The 23,173-nt window shown below is 32.5% G+C and overlaps 1 protein-coding gene across 26 annotated transcripts in view; it reads right to left on the bottom strand.

Moving 5' to 3' along the window:
- LOC145286055 (far upstream element-binding protein 1-like) overlaps positions 1-23,173 on the bottom strand; it is a 141,514-nt gene that overhangs the window by 21,692 nt on the left and 96,649 nt on the right. For 4 of the 26 annotated variants that reach the window (XM_080134717.1, XM_080134716.1, XM_080134704.1 and 1 more), the window contains exons 3-17: positions 22,839-22,880; positions 21,318-21,357; positions 20,901-21,082; positions 19,636-19,707; positions 17,688-17,745; positions 17,428-17,596; positions 15,757-15,855; positions 14,270-14,320; positions 12,648-12,773; positions 12,108-12,210; positions 11,871-11,986; positions 7,246-7,444; positions 7,003-7,160; positions 6,570-6,751; positions 6,334-6,431 (exon numbers count right to left, since the gene is read on the bottom strand). In XM_080134717.1, coding sequence (XP_079990843.1) covers positions 6,334-6,431; positions 6,570-6,751; positions 7,003-7,160; positions 7,246-7,444; positions 11,871-11,986; positions 12,108-12,210; positions 12,648-12,773; positions 14,270-14,320; positions 15,757-15,855; positions 17,428-17,596; positions 17,688-17,745; positions 19,636-19,707; positions 20,901-21,082; positions 21,318-21,334 — 1,630 coding nt within the window. In that variant the 5' untranslated portion in view covers positions 21,335-21,357; positions 22,839-22,880. Of the gene's footprint in view, positions 1-6,333; positions 6,432-6,569; positions 6,752-7,002; positions 7,161-7,245; positions 7,448-11,870; positions 11,987-12,107; positions 12,211-12,647; positions 12,774-14,269; positions 14,321-15,756; positions 15,856-17,427; positions 17,597-17,687; positions 17,746-19,635; positions 19,708-20,900; positions 21,083-21,317; positions 21,358-22,838; positions 22,881-23,173 lie in introns of all 26 variants that reach the window. The other 22 variants (XM_080134718.1, XM_080134720.1, XM_080134708.1 and 19 more) reach the window with 11 other exon arrangements.

Below are 23,173 nucleotides of genomic sequence, written 5' to 3'. Positions count from 1 at the left end.
GTGCCCAAAACGAGATATTATAAAAAGGCTGACTGGGAAGCCATCAGAGATATTTTTTCTCTTTTTGCTGAACAGTGCGCAAATGAGACCACTGAATGGTTCAAAACGCCAATTGAAACACATGTTCCCATGCGGAAATTTTATAGCAAGCCCCCACTCTCCCCAATGGTTTACTTCTACTTGCACAACTGCCATTGCTCAAAGGCAGCATGCATACCGCAGATTTAACCGACATGACAGAAGTATATAGAAGCTAGAAGTAACATTAAGAAAGAAATAGCGACAGCTAAGAGAGAATTTACTGAAGCCACTAAAAAACGCATCGAAGCACAAAAATTAGGAACCCGAGACTTCTGGAAAATCTACAACAGTGTAGTAAATAATGGGCAATCAACAATTCCCCCACTAACCAACAATCACGAGGTTGTCTGCTCAGCAACCGAAAAGGCTAATATGCTTGTCAGTCGGTTTGCCTCCAACTCCACACTGGATCCTTTCAACCACCCCTCCCTGACTTTCCTTTGCGGACAGACACCACGCTAGACGATATAAAAATCAACCCTGCTCAGTTGCATGCTGCTATCATAAAAACCTTGACGCTTCAAAAGCATGTAGACCTGATCTCATCCCAGCTGTGCTATTAAAAAAGTGCTCAGCTGAAGTAGCTCCAGTTCTCTCCAAACTCTACAACAAATGCCTTAATGAAGCTTGCTTTCCGGGCTGTTGGAATACTGCTTCTGTGGTACCAGTATTCAAGAATTCTGGTGAAACAACTGGCCCATTAAATTATAGCCCCATTAGCCTCCTCTCACTTTTCGCCAAAATATTTGAAACCATAATTAACCATGCTCTAGTATATCACCTTACAGATGCTAAACTTCTGACTGACAAACAATACGGATTTAGACAAGCCCGTTCCACAGCAGACATCCTAACTAATTTCTGAACGTATATACCATTCACTGGACAAAGCGGGGGAGGGCAGAGCGGTAACTCTAGATATATCTAAGGCTTTTGACAGGGTATGGCATGAGGGTCTCCTCAGGAAAATCAGATCATACGGTATCACTGTTAGAATACTTAACATAATTAGATCCTTCTTAGATAAGAGAAAAATTCAGGTTGTCCTTGGTCGTACATCTAAACAATATGATATAAATGCGTGAGTGCCTCAAGGGTCTATCCTTGGACCTCTATTGTTCGTAATATTTATTAATGACCTCCCCAACAAAATTACCCCTGAGATGGGTATATATGCTGATGACACCACACTATAACACGCATGACAGGAAAACAAATGAACACATATCTAAAGAAATGGCAAAAACACTAGAGGATGACCTCCAATCTGTAGTGGAATGGGACAAAAATGGATGATCACATTCAATACTGCCAAGACTAAACTGGTTTCCTTCAATAATTACAAGAAACCTTCTCTGCTACCAATAGCAATGGCCAGTGACTCTTTATCTGAGAGTACATCTTTCAAACTGCTTGGCCTAACGTTCACAGGAAACACGAGTTGGAACAATTACATTGAAAGCATTGCCAGGGTCGCTGCGAAGAAGGCAGGTTCTCTCTACCATGCTAGAAAACTACTAACACCCAAAAGTATCCTGTACCTCTATAAGGCCACCATTCACCCATGTATGGAGTATTGTTGTCACATTTGGGCTGGTGCATCTGCTACTAGTCTCTCGCTCCTAGACAAGAGAGTCGCCAATCTGATAGGCACTGAACTGGCATCTAAGCTTCAGCCTCTGTCCCATCAACGAAATGTTGCATCCCTCTGCCTGTTCTACAAATATTTTAATGGTGAATGCTCTGGCGAACTGCAGACACTTGTGCCCCCACGACGTAGACACCATCGACAAACCCGACAGGCAGCTAAATCCCACCCCCACACAGTAGAAACCCCAAGATGTAAAAGATCTTTCTACTCCAGTAGTTTATCCCCAGAACCGCTAGACTCTGGAATTCCATTCCAGGTCCCTGCTTCCTTAACTATACTGACATACAGAAGTTCAAGTGTAACGTGTACTAACATCTTGCTGCCCAAATCCCAGCATAGTACCCCAGTAGTTGTTTCCCCTGATAGTAGCCCCCTACACCAAAGTGGCAATATGCCTTGTTTGGGGTAAAAATGTAATAAAAAAAAAAATAAATAAACACCCCCGCTAGTAGTATAATACCGCACAAAATTTGGCAGTGAAAATATATTACCATCTTGGAGTGGATTTAACCAACTCCTGTGCAAAAAGGAGGTTCCATCAAAATCGATCATAGGTTATTTACCTGTAATTGATGTTAGCCCCCACAGAAATGGATACAATCCTTACAATTCTACAAAAAAGCATTGACATTGTAGATTAACTCAAGTTTGAGTGTCTCGTTATTGTAATGGATCAAGCAATCTATTCAAAAGGCGCAGTTGATCAGATCCATATTTCATGAAGAGAGTGGTGATTCGACCTGGTGCGTTTCATACAGCAATGTCCTTTCTTGGTTGTTTGGGAAAGCGTTTTCACGATGCTGGGCTTCAAGATATTCTAATAGAATCAGAAGTTGATTAAAGCTCAATAAATGGAGTTTTTACAGGTAGACACTACAACAGAGCAGTTAAAGCCAATAAATTAGTGGCTGCAGCATATGCATCTGACAACTTATTTAGAAAGCATTCCTGAAGAAAAAGCAGAAAAAAATGAAACATTTAATGACATCCTTGTCACAATCATTCCCAGGACCTCAGCGCGAAGAAATTCTCAAGGGAGAACATTTTCAAAACTTTCTATCATCTTATGAAGAATTTATAAAGGTTGGCAACAAAAAGCAAACTTTTGCATTCTGGAGTTCCTATATTGGCATTGTAGAAATTCTACTTTTCCTTAGAGGTATCCGAGAGTCAAACTGGGAACTCCACTTGGCAAGTATTAGACAGATGCTACCTTGGGTGCTTGCATATGACCATGTAAACTACAGTAGATATTTTCCAGTTTACCGGTTAGAGATATCTAATCTTGCTAATACTCATCCAGTGGTATACAAACAATGCATAGGAGATTCTGCTGTTCAAAGAAGCTCAAATGTCTTCGCTAACATTCCTTGTGATCAAACCATCGAGCAGACTGCTAATCATGATTCCAAAACGAAAGGTAGTATGACAGGCTTCAGCACTAACAAGAGAGCTGTCAACAGGTGGATATGGTCCCATCATGCGAGTGTCTATTACCCATGAATGTGAAACCATGGCTGACAAAGGAGAACGAAGTGGAACACGATCAGATCTTACATAGTCGGATGAAACATGACAGGTTTGCTATTGTAAAGATAATGGACACAATAAACAGCATATTTAATCCATTTGATTATGAACCAGCTGAGTTGATCCATATTGCATCATGATTAGTTGTGACAAGATGTTTAAAATGATCTGCAATTTGTTAAAGCAAAGGATGAATCAGAATTTGAAAATTTCTGTGGGCAACATCTACAAACAGGAGAAGTTGATCCCCCCCCCCCTTAACAAGAAGCTGATACACGGATTTATTTGCATGCTTCCTTTGCAGCCAGCACAAGTACAGACATAATCATTATGAGTCCTGATACTGATGTTCGTAATTGCAGTTGCTTTACAAAATCTCATTCCAGCACATTTATACTTCCACAAGGAACAAATTTGCGAACAATAGACATCAGGATGATAAAAGACAGCATTGGAGATTACATCAGCCAAGCCTTGATTGGTCTACATTGTTTTACCGGATGTGATAGTGTCTGTTTTACGGAAAGGGCAAAAAAGTTTATTACTGAGAGAGAATGAGTTTGTTGCGCATTCAGTGAATGAGTTTTGTTGCGCATTCAGTGATCTTGGTAATGAATTTTATGCCAAACCAGACACAGCAAAATCATTGGAAATGTTTGTTTGCAGGTTGTATAGCCAACAAAATGTCACAAGTGTTAATGAAGCCAGATACATGTTTAGATTCTAAAGAAAATTGGAAATCACAATGCCTCCAATCAAGATGCCCTGAGTGAACACATCAAGCAGGCATGTTTTATGAATATCAAATTTCCAATTATATATAAAAATGAAGTATATGGAGTTTCATTGCTTATTAGAAAAGATAAAAATGATATATTATTAATGTTCATTTCTTTCTTTTTTCAGATGTCTATAAAAGGAGCCTCCATGCAAATCCTGATATACCATCACCTGATTGTCATGGATGGAAGATAGAAAATGGAGATTTAGTAATCCATTGGATGAATCTTCTTCCTGTTCCAGACAGTTTAATGGATTTAATTAACTGCTCTGCCAAATGTAAAAGTCAGTGTAAAGATGTAAACATTTATACATGTCTATAAAACAGGGTCCTATGCATAGATATGTGCAAGAGATTCTTGTTATAAAATTAGTAGAAACATTGGACAAGATGATGAAGTGGCATAAGCAGTGATCAGTTTTAAATAAAAGCATATATGATCTTATTTACTAACATGTTTGTTTTTGTTTAACTTTAAAAAAATGCCTTTTTTCCTCAATCTTTGTTATTCATAAATTCAAGAAATAAAAATACTTGAAGAAATATAGTTAAATTTCTTTTGAATGAGAATTGACAAAAATTGTATATTTTAACCAAGTTGATGTGTATGAACCAGTATGAAAAATGACAAAATCGCAGCTCTACCTTAGGTTAAAATGATCTTGATGCATACAAAGAATAGCTATAAATTTGTATGGCTAGTAATATTGGTAGAATATAAATGTCTACATGAGAAATATCAAAATATTTTTTTAGTTATATACAAAAATGATTGAAGTAGTATCAAATAAAATGTCTGGAAAAAAAAAGAAAAGCTTTTTTTGTAACAAATATTCCCTATTTTGAAGCATAATAAATATATTAAGTCCAATATTTCTATATTAAATAATGAAGAATTACATCTATATATCTATAAAAGTGAACGTGTGTGGGTGTACATTTCCTTACACAATAACTCAATTTTAAGTCTACAAATTCGAAATTTGATATACAGAGTATTGAGATTTGGGAAAATCTTTGGGATCGGTTTTTGGCCAGAAATTTGGCTGTTAAGAGGGTCAAGACCTTTGAAAACTCTACCAAACTCCTGACAATTTTGGGTCTAAACACTTGAAATTTTAGATACAAGTTCCTTGGACATGGATCTAACTTAAGTTGATTTGAGCCCCAAACAATAAATGTTAAAGGGTCAAAGTTAAAAAAAATTGACCTATGCGGTCTATCAAATAACTTAGACAATTTCTGGTCTAAAAAGGGTACTCAGATTTTTTTTTGCCGATATTTTTGAAAATTATCCTCTCCTGATTGTCTAGCCTTAATTTAAACCTACGTCACTTCCGGTTTGGCGGTGGTTGTAACAGGAAAGACGTCAGCCCCCCCCCCCCCGTTTTTTTCCTTCTTCGCGGTATGGGTTTGAGCCTGCCTTCCTACTACCACTTTTTTTTTTTTTTGCTCACCATACACATCCAAACACCCAGGCAACGCCGGGCTGAAATGCTAGTCGGGAATAAAATGTGCTAAACTAGATGTCCTTGTTTATCAGTTTGGGTGCTACTATGATTTAAGCAAGTCATCATGTTCTATTTGAATGATTGTCCGCCATCTTTAAATATGGTCGCCGTTCTCATTAATGCACAACATTTGTGCTTGTGAAAAACAAAATATGATGTTCAGAAGTCACCATTTTTTCTTCTACCCTCAACCGAGGTCACAGGATCAAAAATCTAGCCTAATATAGCTTTAATGTATCTTTACCTGCTCACCAGAATTCAGAGTAAGTGTATGGCATTATTGCAATTGGACCTTTGGTACAATATGAGAAGTAAAGACAAATTTGTAACTAAAAAAAGAAAAAAAAAGTACTTCTAATTTATATTCATCAACAACTTTAACTTCAGTGTCAAGTTTCAATACCTAATCTAGGTGGAGTTCGCACAGTAAAAAAATTTTTTCAGAAAAATTTAGCCAGTTCTCAGTGGTTTATTGGTTCAATCATTAAGGTATATTTGAAAGGTTTTCCTATAATTGATCAGAAAAATGTTTTTGACAATGCCATTAACGTGTTGACAGATAATGTTATACCGGGGCACTTTCATTTCTTGATATCAGGTCTTACGTCATATTTCCTCACATCCTGTCATTCACCACTGTTTTTTTTTGTTTAAATATTTCATGTTTAATCAAGTTGTTTAATTTAAAAAATGTCTTCATTACTCTTTAATATTTAAATTAAGGGATAATTTTAGTGTATGAAAATACAAGTATAAAAGGCAAATTATGATCTACTTACTTGGATCAGCTTGTTGTTGCTGCTGCTGTGGATAACCTTGTTGGTATGCCCCACCCCAAGCTTGGCCTCCATATGCTTGTTGACCAGCAGGAGGTTGACTTGTTTAGAAAAATAAAATTAAAAATGTAAATTTAAAAGGGCCAAAATTGAAATGTATAATAAAAAAAGAATTTAAAAAAGAATTATATAATATATATATGTGCGGTTTTGATGTTGAATAAAAATAGGTTATTTACCTAGGCTGACTATATTGGCCATATTGGTCATACCCAGCACCAGCTGGAGGTACACCAGGAGCATTAGGCCCAGATGGTGCACCAGGTGGATGGGGACCTGGACCACCAGGAGCAGGTGGTGCACCAGGTGCACCAGGAGCACCAGGCCCTGATGGGCCATTTGGACCAGGAGGGGGAGGTTGCTGAAATGAAAATTTTTAATATTTAACCAAATCATTTTATCTAAAAATCATGTCCAAATTAATTTTGGAATGTAAAATTAATATTTCAAGACTTTCCAAAAACAATTACATTATACATATATTAATTAGGAAAATAGGATAACCATTCGTAAATATAACATTTCAGTTCAGACAAGTAGCCTATTTAAGGAAGAGATTTGATGAAAATGGAAAATAGTAATTAAGCCAATTTAATGAAATGTTTTACTTACCAAACCAGCCTTTTCACAAATCATTTGAATGGCATGTTGAATTTGTTGTGGACTACCCCTAATATTAAATATTTTCTCATTTGGATTCGGAGGAGGTTGACGTTGGAGTTCTACATGTGCACCTGATTGACGAATGATTTCTCTAATAGTCTCACCACCTAAAAATGTTACAAATAAATATTAACCTACAGCCAAATTAAAAGTTAATCAAATTAAAATCAATTTAGTTATGTAAATACTTACCTTTACCAATAACTAATCCACATTTATCAGCTGGTACAGCATATGTTGTTTCATCTTGAAAATTTGGATCAAAGCCTCTACCCATTCCTCTGCCTCCAGGACCATTTGGGCCAGGTGGACCCGACATGTTGAATGGACCACCACCCCGTCCACGGCCTCTACCTCGACCCATAGGAAAACCTCGACCCATTCCTCCTTGCTTCTGAAACAAAGGGCTAAGAATTAAAGACAGAAACAGCATGTACAGGGTAAAATATTTTAATAGAAATCCAGTCAAATAAATTGTGAACATATGTGAGGGGGGGGGGGCACAAATGCTTTTCTAAATTTAAATAAATGATTGAAGCAACATTTCCTTCAATCACTTGTGAACCACTGAAAACATCACGATAAATTTGAATCTTGTATTAATGAAAATATGTTAATGGTATGAATATTTAAGATTTAATTACTTTTTTTAACGAGTGTATAAAGTTTAAACTCATTAAATTTGACAGTTTTTTTTTTTTTTGGGAGGGGGGGGGGGTCAACAAAGGACTTCATATTAGGGGAGTTTAAATCCCAGCATTTTTTATTTTTTATTATCTAACTTCAATAAGTTCTAAGATATCAAGGGGCTCCCTCCTGGAGCTAACACTTGGTTCTGTTATGATTTAAATTTATATACGAGGGCTCTTTTAAGAATAGATGCTGTTCCCTTTATGGCTGCTATTTGTATCTTGTTACAGCTTGGTCTTCCAGGGATTGCTTCTAAGTATTTCTGAAGATTCTTTTTTATTAAACCAGTTACTCCTATCACAACCGGTATAATGTTTATTTCTTTCAGAGACCATGTGGTTTTTAGATCATTTTTTAGGTCCTGATATTTTATCTTTTCTCCGTTCACCTCTATTAAGGCCAAAATCATTTGGGACTGTGACATCGATAATGAGCGCAGTTCTTTCGGGCTTGTTTCATATTACAATATCTGGTTTGATAGCTTTGTCTTATGTATCTGCCCGCCTGTATTTCTTTGTCATAGAACACGATCACTTTTCCGTTTGATGTTATCGGTGGTGGTTCATGTTCCCAGATGTTCGTTGCTCTGTCAAGTTGCATGTCTCCACAGATCTTCCAATGAAGGTACTTACATACTTTGTTGTGACGGGCAGTGTAAAGGCCATCTGCGTGTCATGATAAACTGACATGAGGATACTTCACCCTACAAGCCTCGTATAGTATATACACCTAGTGATGTTACCTCATTTAACAGCACAGCCAGATGCTCCACCAAACACGGATTCTTGTTCTGGAATCTGATAAGACCAAATACTATATTTAACTGGTCAATTAGAAAGAGGAAAATTAATGTTCTTCACTTCTTTGATAACTCGTTTGAGAGACAAAGGAGAACATTATAGTTGAACACCGATATTCAGTTATCTCATACAGAGATAAAATTATAGACCTAGAAAGGGTCCCTTTGATTTTTGAAAATTTACTAAAGTAAAATGAAATTAAAAAACTTGTACAATTCTATGTGAAAGCCATTTGAGATGCTGTGATGAAAGTTTTATTTTCATGCATGTATTGCGTATTCCAAATTTGATGAATATACAACAAAGTTTTCTACTTTTATGGTTATTTAGTAGTGATGGGATGATTCCCAATTTTTTTCGATTCCAATACAATCACAGATTCTGATTCTTTTAAAAATTCTAAATATTTAAAGATTTTCAAATTATTGACTTCCGTGTATTGCCCACATATTTTTGTCACAGGGTTAGAAAAATAAAACTTGTCCAAGCATTTTAAATCTTAACATCAAACTGAACTCTGAGAGACATTTAAATACTTGTGAAAAAAAAAATTTCAAAAGGTTTGATAAGTTGATAGGCAAGTGAATTCTAAAATATTTACTTTGAATACCAACTATATATATATATATATAAGCGAAAATGTATGTATGTTCGCTTTTTGTGTATGTCCAAGCAAGGCTTTTTTTCAGAGAAGCGCTTGATCGGCTCACTTCTTAAAACTTTTTATATCACATAAATCATAATATCTCCGAGTTAACGGATCTCGCCTGTCTATTTAATTTGCTCGACTTCGGGAAGATAAATATTCAATAGTTTTGCTCGCCGCATGTGGATTAGGCTTTTTCCTATAATAAAAGCGACACTAATTCTGGCGGTATTTTTCCGGTCGCCATCGCAGGAAATGTTTGAAAGCAATCAACTTTGAATGTGGAAATATTTTCCTTATATCAATTGCTATTCAATTTGGACAAGGGGAGCTTGCAGTCAAAGTTAACCTAATTAAGTCATTAAAACATGCACCTGCCAAATCTTAAGTAATTAAATAAATTCAAACGTGTTTCCGTTAGTATGTCGCGGTGGCGCAATGGTTAACGTTGCACGTTTTTTTTTTTTTTTTTTTTTTTTTTATTTCACACTTTAATTTCCAACTTCGCCTCAAGGGTTCGATCCTCATACTCACCTAACTTATTTTTTTCTTTTTTAAATTTTATTTTACCCCCGAGAGTTTTGATTTACCTCCAAACACCCAGGCAACACCGGGTACCCCCACTAGTAACCTATAATATAAAAGCAAAAATGTGTGTGTGCATTTTTTCTGTACGTCCGGAAAAGGCTTTTCGAGAGGGGAGGGGGGCGCTCCAGGCGGTTACTCTTTCTTAGAAGCTTTATATGGTACCTAGATTATAATATCTACAATTTACAAAAGTGGGTGGTGTGTATCGTTTATTTGGGCGATTTTTACACGCTATTTTCGCAGTATTTTTTAGTCTCCCATGTTTATTTAGCTTTTCCATATATAAGAAAAACTGAACCCGTAGCAAAATGAACAACGAGGGTTGATCAATACGGCCAAAACCCGTCATATTAGACAATTGCTATTCATTTTAACACTCCCCTATTTATGGGGAGGTTTTCCCTAACATCTTGGGGGGAATGCAGACATTGGTTTGCAGCCAAAGTTAAGTTTCCCCATATGGCATGATCTTTGACCTCATTAAATTCATGCACCTGTCATTTAACTTTTTTAATCGTTAAATTAAAACGCTTTTCATTCCTCTACCTTCGTGGCTGATACCAGTCTTTTTTTCCACCTTCGCTTCAAGCCTACCTTCCTACCAAAACTTTTTCTTTTACACCTCCAAAACCTCTGGGAACCCCCGCTAGTCTATATATATATATATATATATATATATAAAAAAGGCAAAATGTGTGTTAGGGTGTGCATTTTTTTTGTATATGTCCGGCAAAGGCTAGATTATAATATTTACGAAATGAGGTCGCATGTATCTTCAATTTGGGCAACTTTTACATGCTATTTTTGCGATTTTTTAAAAAAATCTCTGCGTGTTTGTTTGGCTTTTCTATATATAAGCAAAACTGAATCAGGAGCAAAACAAGCTACCAATGAGGTTTGATCAATGCGGGGGAAACCCTTTATATCAGATAATTTCTATTCATTTGGACACTCACTTTTTTTTAATGGGAAGCCGGTTTTCCCCAAGTTCTTGGGGTGGGGGAACTAGCTTGCAGCAGCAGCAAAAAAAAAAAAAAAAAAGTTTTCCCTAATGTGTGACGTTTGACCTCATTAAATTCATGCACCTGTGACTTAATTTTTTAATAGTTAAATTAAAATGCTTTTCAGTTGTCCTGTCGTGGCAGAGCAGTAAAATGTCAGGTTCTTTCACTTTTTTTCACCTGCGTGTCTAGGGTTTGGGTTGAAGCCTACTTCCCTACCAAAACTTTTTTTAAAATACCTGGGCAACGCCAGGAACCCATGCTAGTTTCCCAATAAAATTTACACTCTAAATGCTAAATGACAATAATACATTTGAAGAGGAATTGGCTATTATACAAACATACACAACTGATTAGCTCATAGATGCCAACACACATGTAAATTTTGTTTAGCCCACAACCTTACAAAGGAACCATATTCTTTTTAAAATATTGTTTTCTTTGAATCATTTCAAACGCAGAGAAAATTTATTTACATATTTAATAACATTGTTGCCCTCAATGTCAATAAAGCTGTTTAGCCCTTCTATAACCAGCATAGCTTTTTGGTCTTCATGTTCCAAAAGGTTTCCGAGGAGATATCAAAAAGCTTTTGTCAAATCATCTAGATTTGACTTGAGCCTTTTCTGGTTTATTTAAAATTAAATTTGTTATCAGAATATATTTTGTAACTAGTTTAGGACATTGGCAGGTACGATTGCCTAAAGCTAGAATGGATAAAAGTTTTAAAGCTGTCAAATTTGGCTCTCACCAATTTTTTAAAAAGTTAAAAGTATCTAGAAAAAAAAAAATTACTTTACTGCATGGAAATAATCTACAATATATATATATATATATATATATATATATATAATTCATTAAAACGCAAATAGGTTCCATTCACATCAATATTCATTTTTTTAAATGATTATAAAACACCTGATTTACTTTAAAATCCACTGTAATTCGTCTTCTACTTCTTCCATTATGATTATTTTTTCTTTAGTAAAAAGGGATATTAATTATATTTTGAATCAATTAGTTATTAAAAAACGTAGTGCAAGAGAGTTAAACAATAACTTGTAACTGAAAATTGGGGAATAGGACACTTACGTTAGCATTACCCAAAATTTCACTGATCATGCTGGCAGCTTGTTGTACTTTGTCTGGAAGGCCCATTATTGAAAGTAGACGTTCTGGTGACGTACCATCATCTGGAGAAAAATGTTCTACTAGAAATTATACAGCGAATAACATTTATAACCATTTAAATCAAGAAAACTGATTTTCATGAAATTAAAATTTTTTTAAATCTTCTCTATCAGATTTCAAAATGATAAGTATTTTTACCTGGCTTAAACTGTAATCGGACTCCAGTCTCATTTTGTACTTTCTTAATGGTTTCTCCCCCTTTGCCAATTACAATACCAACAGCAGGTCGAGGAACTGGAAACTAAATATATTAAACATGAAAAATTATGTTTGAAAAGTAAATTTCATACAATCAAGTAATATTAAGATGGTTTATTTCATAAAACAGGTACAAAGAAAATAGAGCAACTTTATTTTACTAACATTCTCTAAGAATCAAAAATGTAATCTTTCCCTCTTTGAAATTTTCTATAGAAAAAAGAAAAAAGAATAGCTAAAGTTAGGTATGATTAAAAAAATTGACAGGAGTGGATATATTAAAGTTTCTTGTTTATCTTAAATTACAAAAAAAAAACAAAAAAAAAACATCAAATTGAATAAAATTCATACAAAAAAATTAATGTTATAGTGTGTTTAGGTGTCCAGCACTGAACACATTGCAAGAAAATGTTTGCAGTTCGTTATATTAAGTTGATAAAAAGCTCTGGTATAAGGATATCTGCAAATGGATATACTTACATCAATGCCACCACCTGATGGAGAATTTCTCATCCCACCACCGCCACCTCCTCCGCCTCCTCCGCCACCTCCTCCGCCTCCACTGTTACTGCCACCAGAGCCAACTGATGATCCATATTCATTGGTCTTGTTAAAATACAAGATTGAGATTAGAACTTGAATCCAATAAAGTCTCAAAATTTTTAGGAAGAAAATGAAATAATTACTAAAGCAATATTTCAATTCGGAGATTGGAATGATATGGAAGATTTTAAAGAAAAATATAACTGATAAAAAACATTGCCTTCTTTAAATGATCAAAACTTTATGTGCGTCAACCTTTTAAGTACTCATAGAAGCGAGTGAGAATAAAAAAAATAAAAATTAATGTAAAAGGAGTTCCTATTTCCAGGTCATTTTAGCTCTTTTTTTGTTCTAGGAGATAAATTCTGCTCTGATCCAGGGAGAGGGGGCATAATGAGAATATAATTAATGAACTCCTAAAATCACAATTATTTAAACTTTAAATAAAATAAAAAAGACCCCCCCCCCATGCATAAACTCAGAAAAAAAAATGATTCAAACATTAGAATGACCAGAAAATGGCACTTATTTTTTAAATTAAATTTGGATCAGTATGTTATATTAACTATGGAATTCATGTACGAGCGTAACACTTGTGACGTAAAGAAAATAGGGGTTTTTTTTTTTACATAAAACATCTCTATGAAAGTATATTAAAATGAAAAAATAATAGATTTCTACGAGTCGTTCTATTTATTAACATTGATTACTTTTGAAAAAAAAAAAAAAAATTTACAGTTACTGAATTATAAGTGGTTGGCCACACTTAGGTAAATGTGCACTGAACAGATTACCATAATACTTATTACAGTTAAATTCAAATTTTTTTTTTTATTATTTACATCGTTTATTTCTGTATTACATTCAAGTTATTTTAAACCCCACTCTTCTCATGTTAAATAATAATTTTGAAATAACGTTAATATTTCAGTGCACCGCGCATGCGCAACCTAATGTCATAAACCGGAAAGTGGGTTACATACATCGTTACACGGACATTTGAGTCTTATAATTATATAGATTTATATGCTGAAATGATCCCACACTAAATTCCTAAAGATTTCTCACATAATCACCGTGACATTTTGAGGGAAATCTACATTATCCATTTTTATTACTGAACTGTTAAATTCATTTTTGTTGCTAAATTCTGTTAATGTTAACTTTTTACATAATATTCAAAATTTATTTTGAAGAAATAAAAAAAAGTTTAGAGACTGGACAATATTCTTTGATAAAAATCTTCTCCCGCCGCCATCCACTATATAAATTGTTTGACATATGATACGAAACAAAGCAAAATAAAGTGAAGTGAAAGAGGTAAAAAGAGACAAAAAAAAGATAAAATCCAGCTAAATGAAAAAATACAGAAAATTTGAGCATTCAGCAGAAATAAGTTCTTGTTTTTCTATACATACAAATAAAATCATTTTGATTTAAAAGAAAAATGTAAACACCATGCCCATTTAGATTTACAAAATAAAAAAAAAAAAAAATTGCTAAAATCACACATCAAAGTATTTTTTAACAAAAATCTATGATAAAAGCAAAACACTTACCACTGAACCATCTTTATCAGCTAATAACTGCATAACCATATCTCTAGCCCTCTGAAAGAAGATTTAAAAATAAAGGTTACCGATTTGTAGAATTTAAGGGTTTTAAAAAATTAGTAATATATGTCATGCATTCTATTTTTTAGTAATTTTCATTTATTTTTTAAAATCACACCTACAGTAAAGCACCTCCGCCTAGTCCTTGTAGAGTTGTGGCTAAGAACAGAGCTCTTAGAAATAGATTTGTCAAAAGTGGATGGTTGAACTGGGCATTATCTCAAACTTTCATAATCCAGCAGGATACAACAAGAAACATGGGCAACAAAACATTTTGTAGGTGTGTAATACTGAATAGGTAAGAGATGAGAAGACTTCAGTAACCTAATAGAATCTCAGACTATAGATTAAATAAGCATCTTATGCAGTTTATAGTAAAGGCTGGCATGTGTTGGACAGCTCTTTATCCATTTTCTCTCAAATCCATCCTACCAGATTTTCTTTTACCTTCCTGTTACATAAAGCAGTCTCTCATTTCAATATCACAACAAGCCTTCTGTTTTGGAAACATCTAGACAATATCTACATTTGTTCGGATTTAATCCGGTTAGTCCTCTTTGCCATCATATTTTCGAATTGTTTAATTGTTTACAAGAAAATATAAACACCAAAATGAATTGTTCCCATACAAAATGCATGGCCCGTACAGATTTTCAATGTCCATATTCAAAAACTTAAGGCCTTTTCTAACCAAAATTTGATATAAATATAATAAACTAAAGAAAATTTTACAGGAAAAAAATCATTTTCATTTATCTAGTTATTTAATCAAGTAGTTTTAAAGGTCACAATTATTTACACAAAATTTTCTAATGAACAACAAAACAGATCAACTATTTACAGCTTTCGTTTTGTGTTAGTGCCAGCCATGTGCAATTTCAAGATACTTTCATCTATTTTGCTCAAAACAAAGGTCTTTGTCAACAACCTTCTTTATATTCCCTGACAAAATTATATTTGGTCAATCAAGCATGGTTAAATGTTATTTTTCTCATTATAGATTGGAATACATTGTGGATACAAGAGTTACATCCCTTTATCATGAAATACTCAATGTTACATTAAAAACATTAGGTAATTTGTGATAAAGAGATGTAACTTTTGTATAATAATACAATTTCAGAACATGTATTTCGATTTTATTTTTAATATTTAAAAAATATTTTAATAGTATTTTTATTAATACTTGAGAAATAATTTAATAGTATCTATTTTGATTTTATTTAATATTTCAAGACATTTTTACTGGACATAATACAATTTTCAAGACCTTATCAAAACATTTTTTATATTTAAGGATTTTTCTAGATAATAGCAATAAAGCCATTTTTAAGGCAAAATTTAAACAAGATTTTTCGAACCTGAAAATAGGTTGACAACTAGATGCACTTATAGAATATAGAAACGTATGAAAAAAAAAAAAAGTTACTCACGGCACATCGAGACGTTTCGCCTGTTATACGTAAAGGTTTATCGTGAGCACTTGGGAGGTTACTATCTTGAATCATAACCATTTTAACATTAGCTTGATCCTGTGTATAAAAGAAGAGACATTTAACATGATATAATACAGTGGTTCAATCTTTTTTACCCATGGAGCCCTTTTCCTTTTTTTTCTTGGTGACCCCCCCCCCTTTATAACTATTGGTCATAACTATATTCTATTTTCCCCTGATAAATTTTGAGGTTTTAATAAAAAAAAAATAGTATATTGTTAAGCTTTATTTTTAAATGAAAACTAATGCAAATAAAGTATTCTACAACAATTATAATAATGAAAATTATTAATAACAATAAATCAAAATTATAGTGATCATTTTTTTTTTTATTACATTTCTTTCATGGTCAAGGAGATTCAAGCAATTCAACTGAATTCCCTGTAGCATTTATGTATACTGGTTAAAATTTTTGATAAACAGTTAAAGTGAAATGTGTAATAAAAAGAGGTATATTTATTCAATGAGATACCATGGTTGATGCTGCTTGTTGCATCAATAATAATCGAAGATCACCTATTTTCATAATGTCAAGTCTAGTGCGAGACTGATAACAGTTGAAAAACAACTAAATCCAGATTCAACAAGATGTTGGAAAAAAAAAAAAAAAAAAAAAAGTAGAGCTGAGCTTTATCCCGGAGCAAAAGTTACTTTGTAGCAACATTTGTCTTCAATACATTGTACTTTACATCTTTGAATTTTACCAGCATTATTTAATCATTTCGTAATCATGAGAGGCTCTTGCACAGATGTCTATGTCAGCAACATTAACTTTGAAAGGAATTGTAACCCAAGTTGGTATAAGCATCATGAGTAGGTCACTAAAAGCTTGCATATCTTCATGGATATTCTCCACATGTTTTAGTTAAAATAACTTGAATAATAAAAACTATACAAATCATTCATTTTTATGAGGGTCACTAGATATTTTTAACTTCCTCAAAACTGATAATTATATCAGATAACTGCCAAGATATGAATTGATATTCGAAATTTGTATCAAAATGGAAAAATTTACCATTTTTGTCTTCAGCCTTTTATTACTTTTATACTGGGAAATGTACAAAAATTAAAAACAAATGCGAAATATCTATACTAAGAATTTTAATATCTTACATTTCCACAATGGAGTTCAACGTTTAATTGAAGTGAACTGCTGGGGTCAATTCGGCATTTATAAAAATTTTCTAAAAAGGTTTGATAGATGCAAGTATTTCTGGAATAAATCCCTAAAGAGATTAGTATGGAAGGACAAAAGTCCAACAATATAAGAAACAACTGCCTCAAGCAGTTGGTTCTTTTTAAGACTAGCTCCTATTATTTCTTTCAATGCGATTTTAAGGAAAGTTTTTAAAATTTAGAAAAGACGTTCAAACTCGTTTGAATGTCTTCAGCTTTTTTCCTATGTCAAACCAAAATTACAGTAGAAATTAATCTTTTAATAATAAAAGCCATTATGAGTTGGTTTCTTCATGGACCACCAAAATATCATTGTAGACTACCAATTTGTTATATTTGGTCTGTGGACCTCCCAGAAATCTTCCATGTGGACCCGACGGTTCAACACCCGCTATAATGCATATTTTAAAAAAGACGGGACTTGCTCACCTGCAATTGTCGGATGGTTTCACCTCCTTTACCAATGATCAAGCCAACTTTATTACCAGGAATCAACATTTCAATCACATTTTGTCCTTCCGGAACAGGTGTTTGGTCTAAAGGCAAAGTTGCACTTTGAGCTTTGTCTACTATTTTTTGCATTTGTTGTTTACAGGCACTGAAAATAAATCATTTTCAGTTAGAACCAAATTTAAAAAGTGAAAGAGGAGTGAGTAAGACATTGTAGAGAGAAATAGTCACAGTATTACCTTATTGCAGCTGGTGCACCCATTAAAGAACAGACACGGTCTGGCAGTCCTCCACTATCTGGAAATAAAAAAAAAAATTTGAAACACTAAGAACCTTGATAAGCTTTAAAAAGATAAATACAACATATATCAAAATGTAATGATCAGCTGAAAAATCAAGTTTTTACAAAACGTGCTTTCTATGTCCTCAGAGTTACAGGGCAATTTAAAATAAGGACTTTTCAAACCTTTGCAATTTGTCCTTATATATACATATATATTTATATATAAAAAGTCTACAAATGAAAATAAAAATTAGACTCATGGAATTAAAAAAAAAAAAAAAAAAAAAAAAAAAAACACAAAAAAGGCAAGTTAGAAGTCAAACAGAAACAAATGAAATATGACAGCTGGGTGAAAAGTCTGCAATTAGCAAATAGACAAAATAGCAGGCAACATACAAAGATATTTCTTATATTTCATCGGAATAGATCAGTAATACAGAGAGAGAGAGAGAGCAGAATTAATTTTCAAGATAAATTAACCAAGAAAATTATTACCAGATAATTGGATATCCATTATCAAACATACAATTTTGTTCAAAGAGAATGCTGAAGAGGACAATATGTAAATGTGATAGTAAACAATGACATTCTAACTTTAGAATGGGAGAGAAAGAAAAAAAAAAAAAAAAACAGCAACTAAAAGAAAAAAAACAGCAAAAAGAAATAGAAAAGTGATCATAACCCACAAATAAATGTCATCATGCTCTGAAGACAAGTTGGAGATAATTTTTTAAGATTTTTAGTCAAATAATCGATTTCATTAAATATCAATAAAGTTGAACAAGGCCTTTAACACAATGAAATCATTAAAATTTTAGATTATCCAAATTGAATTTATGATTTAACAATTTTAAAGGCAAATTTATTTTATAAATCTAAAATGTGAGAAAGAATGCTACGAGAAAAATGGCCCTTCAACAGTTCTTTTTCAACTATATTAAACTAGGATACCAAAATAAGATTTTTAAAAAATTAGTTGCAGACTTTAAATTTAAAAACAGAAAATACCAAGTCAACTGTTATGTAAAATTTAAATAAGATTTCAAGTCATAAAATTAATTGTTCATAACTTCACCATCAAATAGGAATTTAAATTATATACAAAATTACTTTAACAGTGATACAATTTCAGAAGTCAAAATGTCTTCAATTTATTTCATTGAACTAATCATAAGAAATTTCAAATAAAATTTGATGTGTAAAATAGATTTGCTTAGTAAATCTAGATTAAGTCAATCAGTTGGAGTGAGATAAAATACTAAAGACATCTTTACCACACACAAATTCTATTGAAAGAAAGGTGAGGAAAGATTTAAAAGTGGGATATCAATTTTTATATTTCTAAGTTAATTATGTTCAAAAATTCAGTACACAAAGTTAAGACACCAAAAGTGTATTCAGTTTACCTAAATATGGAATGGAAGTCACTAAGCATAAATTATTTTCTTTCATGTTTAGGTAAACCAAGTCTACTTCCGGCATCTTAACTTTGAATACTGAGTTTTTGGACTTAATCTTTAAAGTTTTCATATTTATATATTTAGTTAAAATTTATAGAATTCAGAAGGAAAAAAAAAAAAAACTTGTAAAAATATTGAAAATCTCTTCACCTTTCTTTCAATGAAGCTCTAGTTCGACAGGATTTAAAAAGGTTTACAAGTTGTTAAAAGGAAGGCATTATTCTCTTAACCTGATATCTTGAAAATTAACACTCACTAATCTATTTTTGTTTTGGAAGAAATTCTATGTTTTCATAAGTTAAAAACAACCAAAGCCCATCAAGTGACAAGTGTTCAATGTCAATAAGTAACCCATGGATTACTGACAACACCAATTCTAATGCCTTCCTGTAGAGGAGATGCTTAAGGGAAACTGGCATGGTCAAGAGCTAAAAACAAACCTACCTGGTGCTATTTGAATTTTACAACCCGTTTCTGCTTGTAACCTCGATATCTGTTCACCACCTTTTCCTATAACTAAAAAAGGATATGGAATGGTTTTAAGAATAATTCTACCTTGCTCCAATAATTTTCTGATAACTTTCTTTTAGGTAATTGTAAAATAACTTATCTAAGTATTTTATCTAATCAATATCTAATAACAATTAACCAAATTAAAATGACAGATACAATTGATTACCTAATTTCAAGTTCACTGCAATTTTTTATCTTAAAAAACAAAAAAAAAAAACTTGTGTCTAATAGCAGACATTGAAGGAAATTAGGAACATCTTTAAAATATCTTGCAAATTTAACTGTCCCAAATCTTAAACTTAATTGAACAAATCAAATTTTGAATGCTTACAGATGTGGATGCAAGTCTCGTTAGGTAAAAATGAAGATGAAGTACAAATTTGTAAATAGATTTTCAAATTTAACTAAATTAAAGTATTCAGTATAAGTGACAAATTTTAGGAAGTGTTACTTCCATTGCAAAATATAAGTAAATAGGGTGAATTGCTTAACTGAATGAATCATCCTTTATTATAGAGAAATATAAAAATCTTTAAGGAGTGTTATATACAATTTTTTTGCAAAATTCTAAACAGGAAATATACAGCAGTGTAAAATTACTAGAATATAATCAATTTAGATTCATGCAGTATGTGAAACTGCAATCTTTAATCATTAAATAGGTTAATTTTAATAAAAGTTTTAAATAAATACAATGTCACAAACTGGTCAAAAAGCTAATCTCAAAGTTGATAAAGATAAAAACTTCAATATAATATTCACATTTTCAAAATTATGAAGGAATCGGCTGAATTTAAAGATGACATCTTGTAAAGGTTATAAGTTATTGGAGATGATCAAGACTACAAATTTCAAAATGTTCACTATGAACAATCTGGAATGCCAAACTGAAATCAGCTGCATTCAATAAAAATTAGAGGAGGATAAGAATAATATCAAGAAAAGCCTTTGATATACACTTTGCAATTAATGAAAAATATACATTTCAGAAATTGCAACAAAAATTTATGAATGGTTTAAAAAAAAAAAAAAAAAAAGTAAAAAATTAAAAAAAAACTTTCTTGTACAATCATTAACAATGTGTGAATGGGGGCAAAAATGTGTTACATTGGTGAACTAAGAAATTAGCACATCAGTCTAATATGATGTACCTTACATATTGGTAATTTTAGTAGGGGATTTTAAAAAGTGCTTACTCAAACCAACAAGTTTGTCAGGCACTTTGAATATTGAGGAGACCATCTCCATAGATGAGTGAGGTACTGGGCTAGTAACTGGAGAGGACTTCAGCAAATTAGGATCGGTAACACCCAACTGTTGATTTAGACGTGCAGCTGCTTCTTGAGCTGCTTGTGCTGCCTGTTTTGCTTGATTGGTCCTGAAATTAGAAAAAATAAATCTCTCCAAATTTAGTTTCAAAGATTTAAAAATATATTCCTGATGCTAAAAGATTTTTCTTTAAAATTTATTATGTAAATGTATGTTTGACAACCATTAATTTATCATGAAAAGTTAATTTTATAGATAAAATACATAAAATTTTATATTCTTAGCATAAAATGTTTAGTTTGAAAAATGAAGCAAATAAGACACTCCTGAGAGCAGTGACTCACCTTTGTTGTTCAGCCATAGCACGCAGTTGGGCTCCAATGGCTGAAGTAAAAGAAAATCATGGTAAAAAAACGAAGTCTGAAACCCAGCGCAAATGAACTGTGTAAGCCACGATCAAAACGAGGATCACCACAAAAAACTAAACCCCCATAAAAAAAATGAAGGGAGGGGGGGAGGGGGACACAATCTTAGTTGTATGACAGCTTAAACATTAAAAGTGTTATGTAAATAAATAAGTTGAGGATTAAGTCTAAAAGATACAAAAAATACCTCCTTCCCATTTTAAATTTGCCAGGAAACATTTTCATGCAATAAAAAAACTAAAAATAAGATTTCGCGAGATCAGATCTGAAATTTTCTTGAAATTAGATTTTACATGAAAAATGGAGAAAAAAAAAAGTTGCATTCAAAGTCAGCATGTAAATCAACTTGAATTTAGCATTTAAAAACTTTGCATTTATGACAGTAAAGTTTGAATAACAAAATTATTAATATATTTACCTGTCATAAATATATCTGTCAGGGATGCAAAGGTTTCACTTTTGCCAGCACCAGCAGCTATTCAGGATCTAGTTTGACTATTCACTAAAAAAGTATGTATTTTCTTGCAGCTGGAGAACGGGAATGCAGTACACATGTATCCAGGCAGCAACGATATGACCACCTTTTTGCAAGACTGTTTTGGTAAGTAAAGTTAGGCCTACCAGACATTTCACATTAAAATTGTCCCTCAGTTAAGCAAGACTTGAAAGTAAATATTGTAACAGCAGAAAGATACTATTTATGTGGATGAAAATACTTTGGAATGGCTTAACTGCAGGAGCAGAATAGATTCATTAAGAATCGAAGAAAAAAAAAAAAAAATCCATCATTTAATTGTTAAACACATGTGAACTGGCCTGTGAGCAATTAAAACGGTGTAGAAAGTAAAATAAAAACAGTAAATAGGGATGTTATTCAACCCCAATGTAGACATGAAAAAAAATAAAGAAAATATTGTCATTAAAAATAAAAAAGAAAGTTAAATATCATGAGGAAAAATAGAACAGAACATCTTAATTATGTCAGCTGATCATTGCATTGATATATCCATGCAAAATGGTGATTAAAAACAGATGGTGTGCAAGACACCAGTTATGGTTAGCCAGCAATATATAAAAAGGCACTCAGCAAATTCAGACTACAATTCTACAAATTGTAATATTACCAAGTAATAACTGTCACTTAAACTTTTTATTACCCAAACCTCAACTGCCTTTAAGACTTGACCAACCCTTCAAGTCAAAATATACAAGACTGCATTTACTTTAAATATAACATTAATAGATAGACATCTTTGTCTTATAAATTTTAAAACCATTTTGAAAATCAAGTAAAAATGTAAACTAAAGTGAATTTAATATGTAGAATTGTGCAAGAATTATTCTGCTGCCCTTCTATAATTTGGGAGTGATGAGTGTAAACAGGGTATACAAAATGACCCACCGCTCACTGACTAAAACAACATTCAGCTAACAACTTACGATCATTTATTGCAGCAGGAGTCTTCTTCACATCAGGCTCACCTGAAAAAGAAAAAAAAAAAACAAGATACTATTAAAATCTATTAAACTATATTTCAAATAAAAATTTTTTATAAAATCTGAAACCATATTATAATTCCTATTATTGCACTGCCTTAGTTCTCAATTTGTTATACTATTAGATTAATGAATTAGCTAACAAATTTAAATTGATATTAACTGTCCCCAGTTATAAAAGATGACAAATTAATTTGTCTAGTAATCATTTTACCCAACCAAGGTCAAATTCAAAAAGGCTCTGCGTAATAATTTATACAAAAAAAAGGGAGAGAGAG

Source organism: Euprymna scolopes, chromosome 10 (genome assembly GCF_053919585.1).
Source record: "Euprymna scolopes isolate OS-2025 chromosome 10, ASM5391958v1, whole genome shotgun sequence".
In the NCBI taxonomy this organism is placed as follows: Eukaryota; Metazoa; Mollusca; class Cephalopoda; order Sepiida; family Sepiolidae; genus Euprymna; species Euprymna scolopes.
The sequence above is the reverse complement of the archived record's forward strand: the minus strand, read 5'-3'. Positions and strand labels throughout refer to the sequence as shown.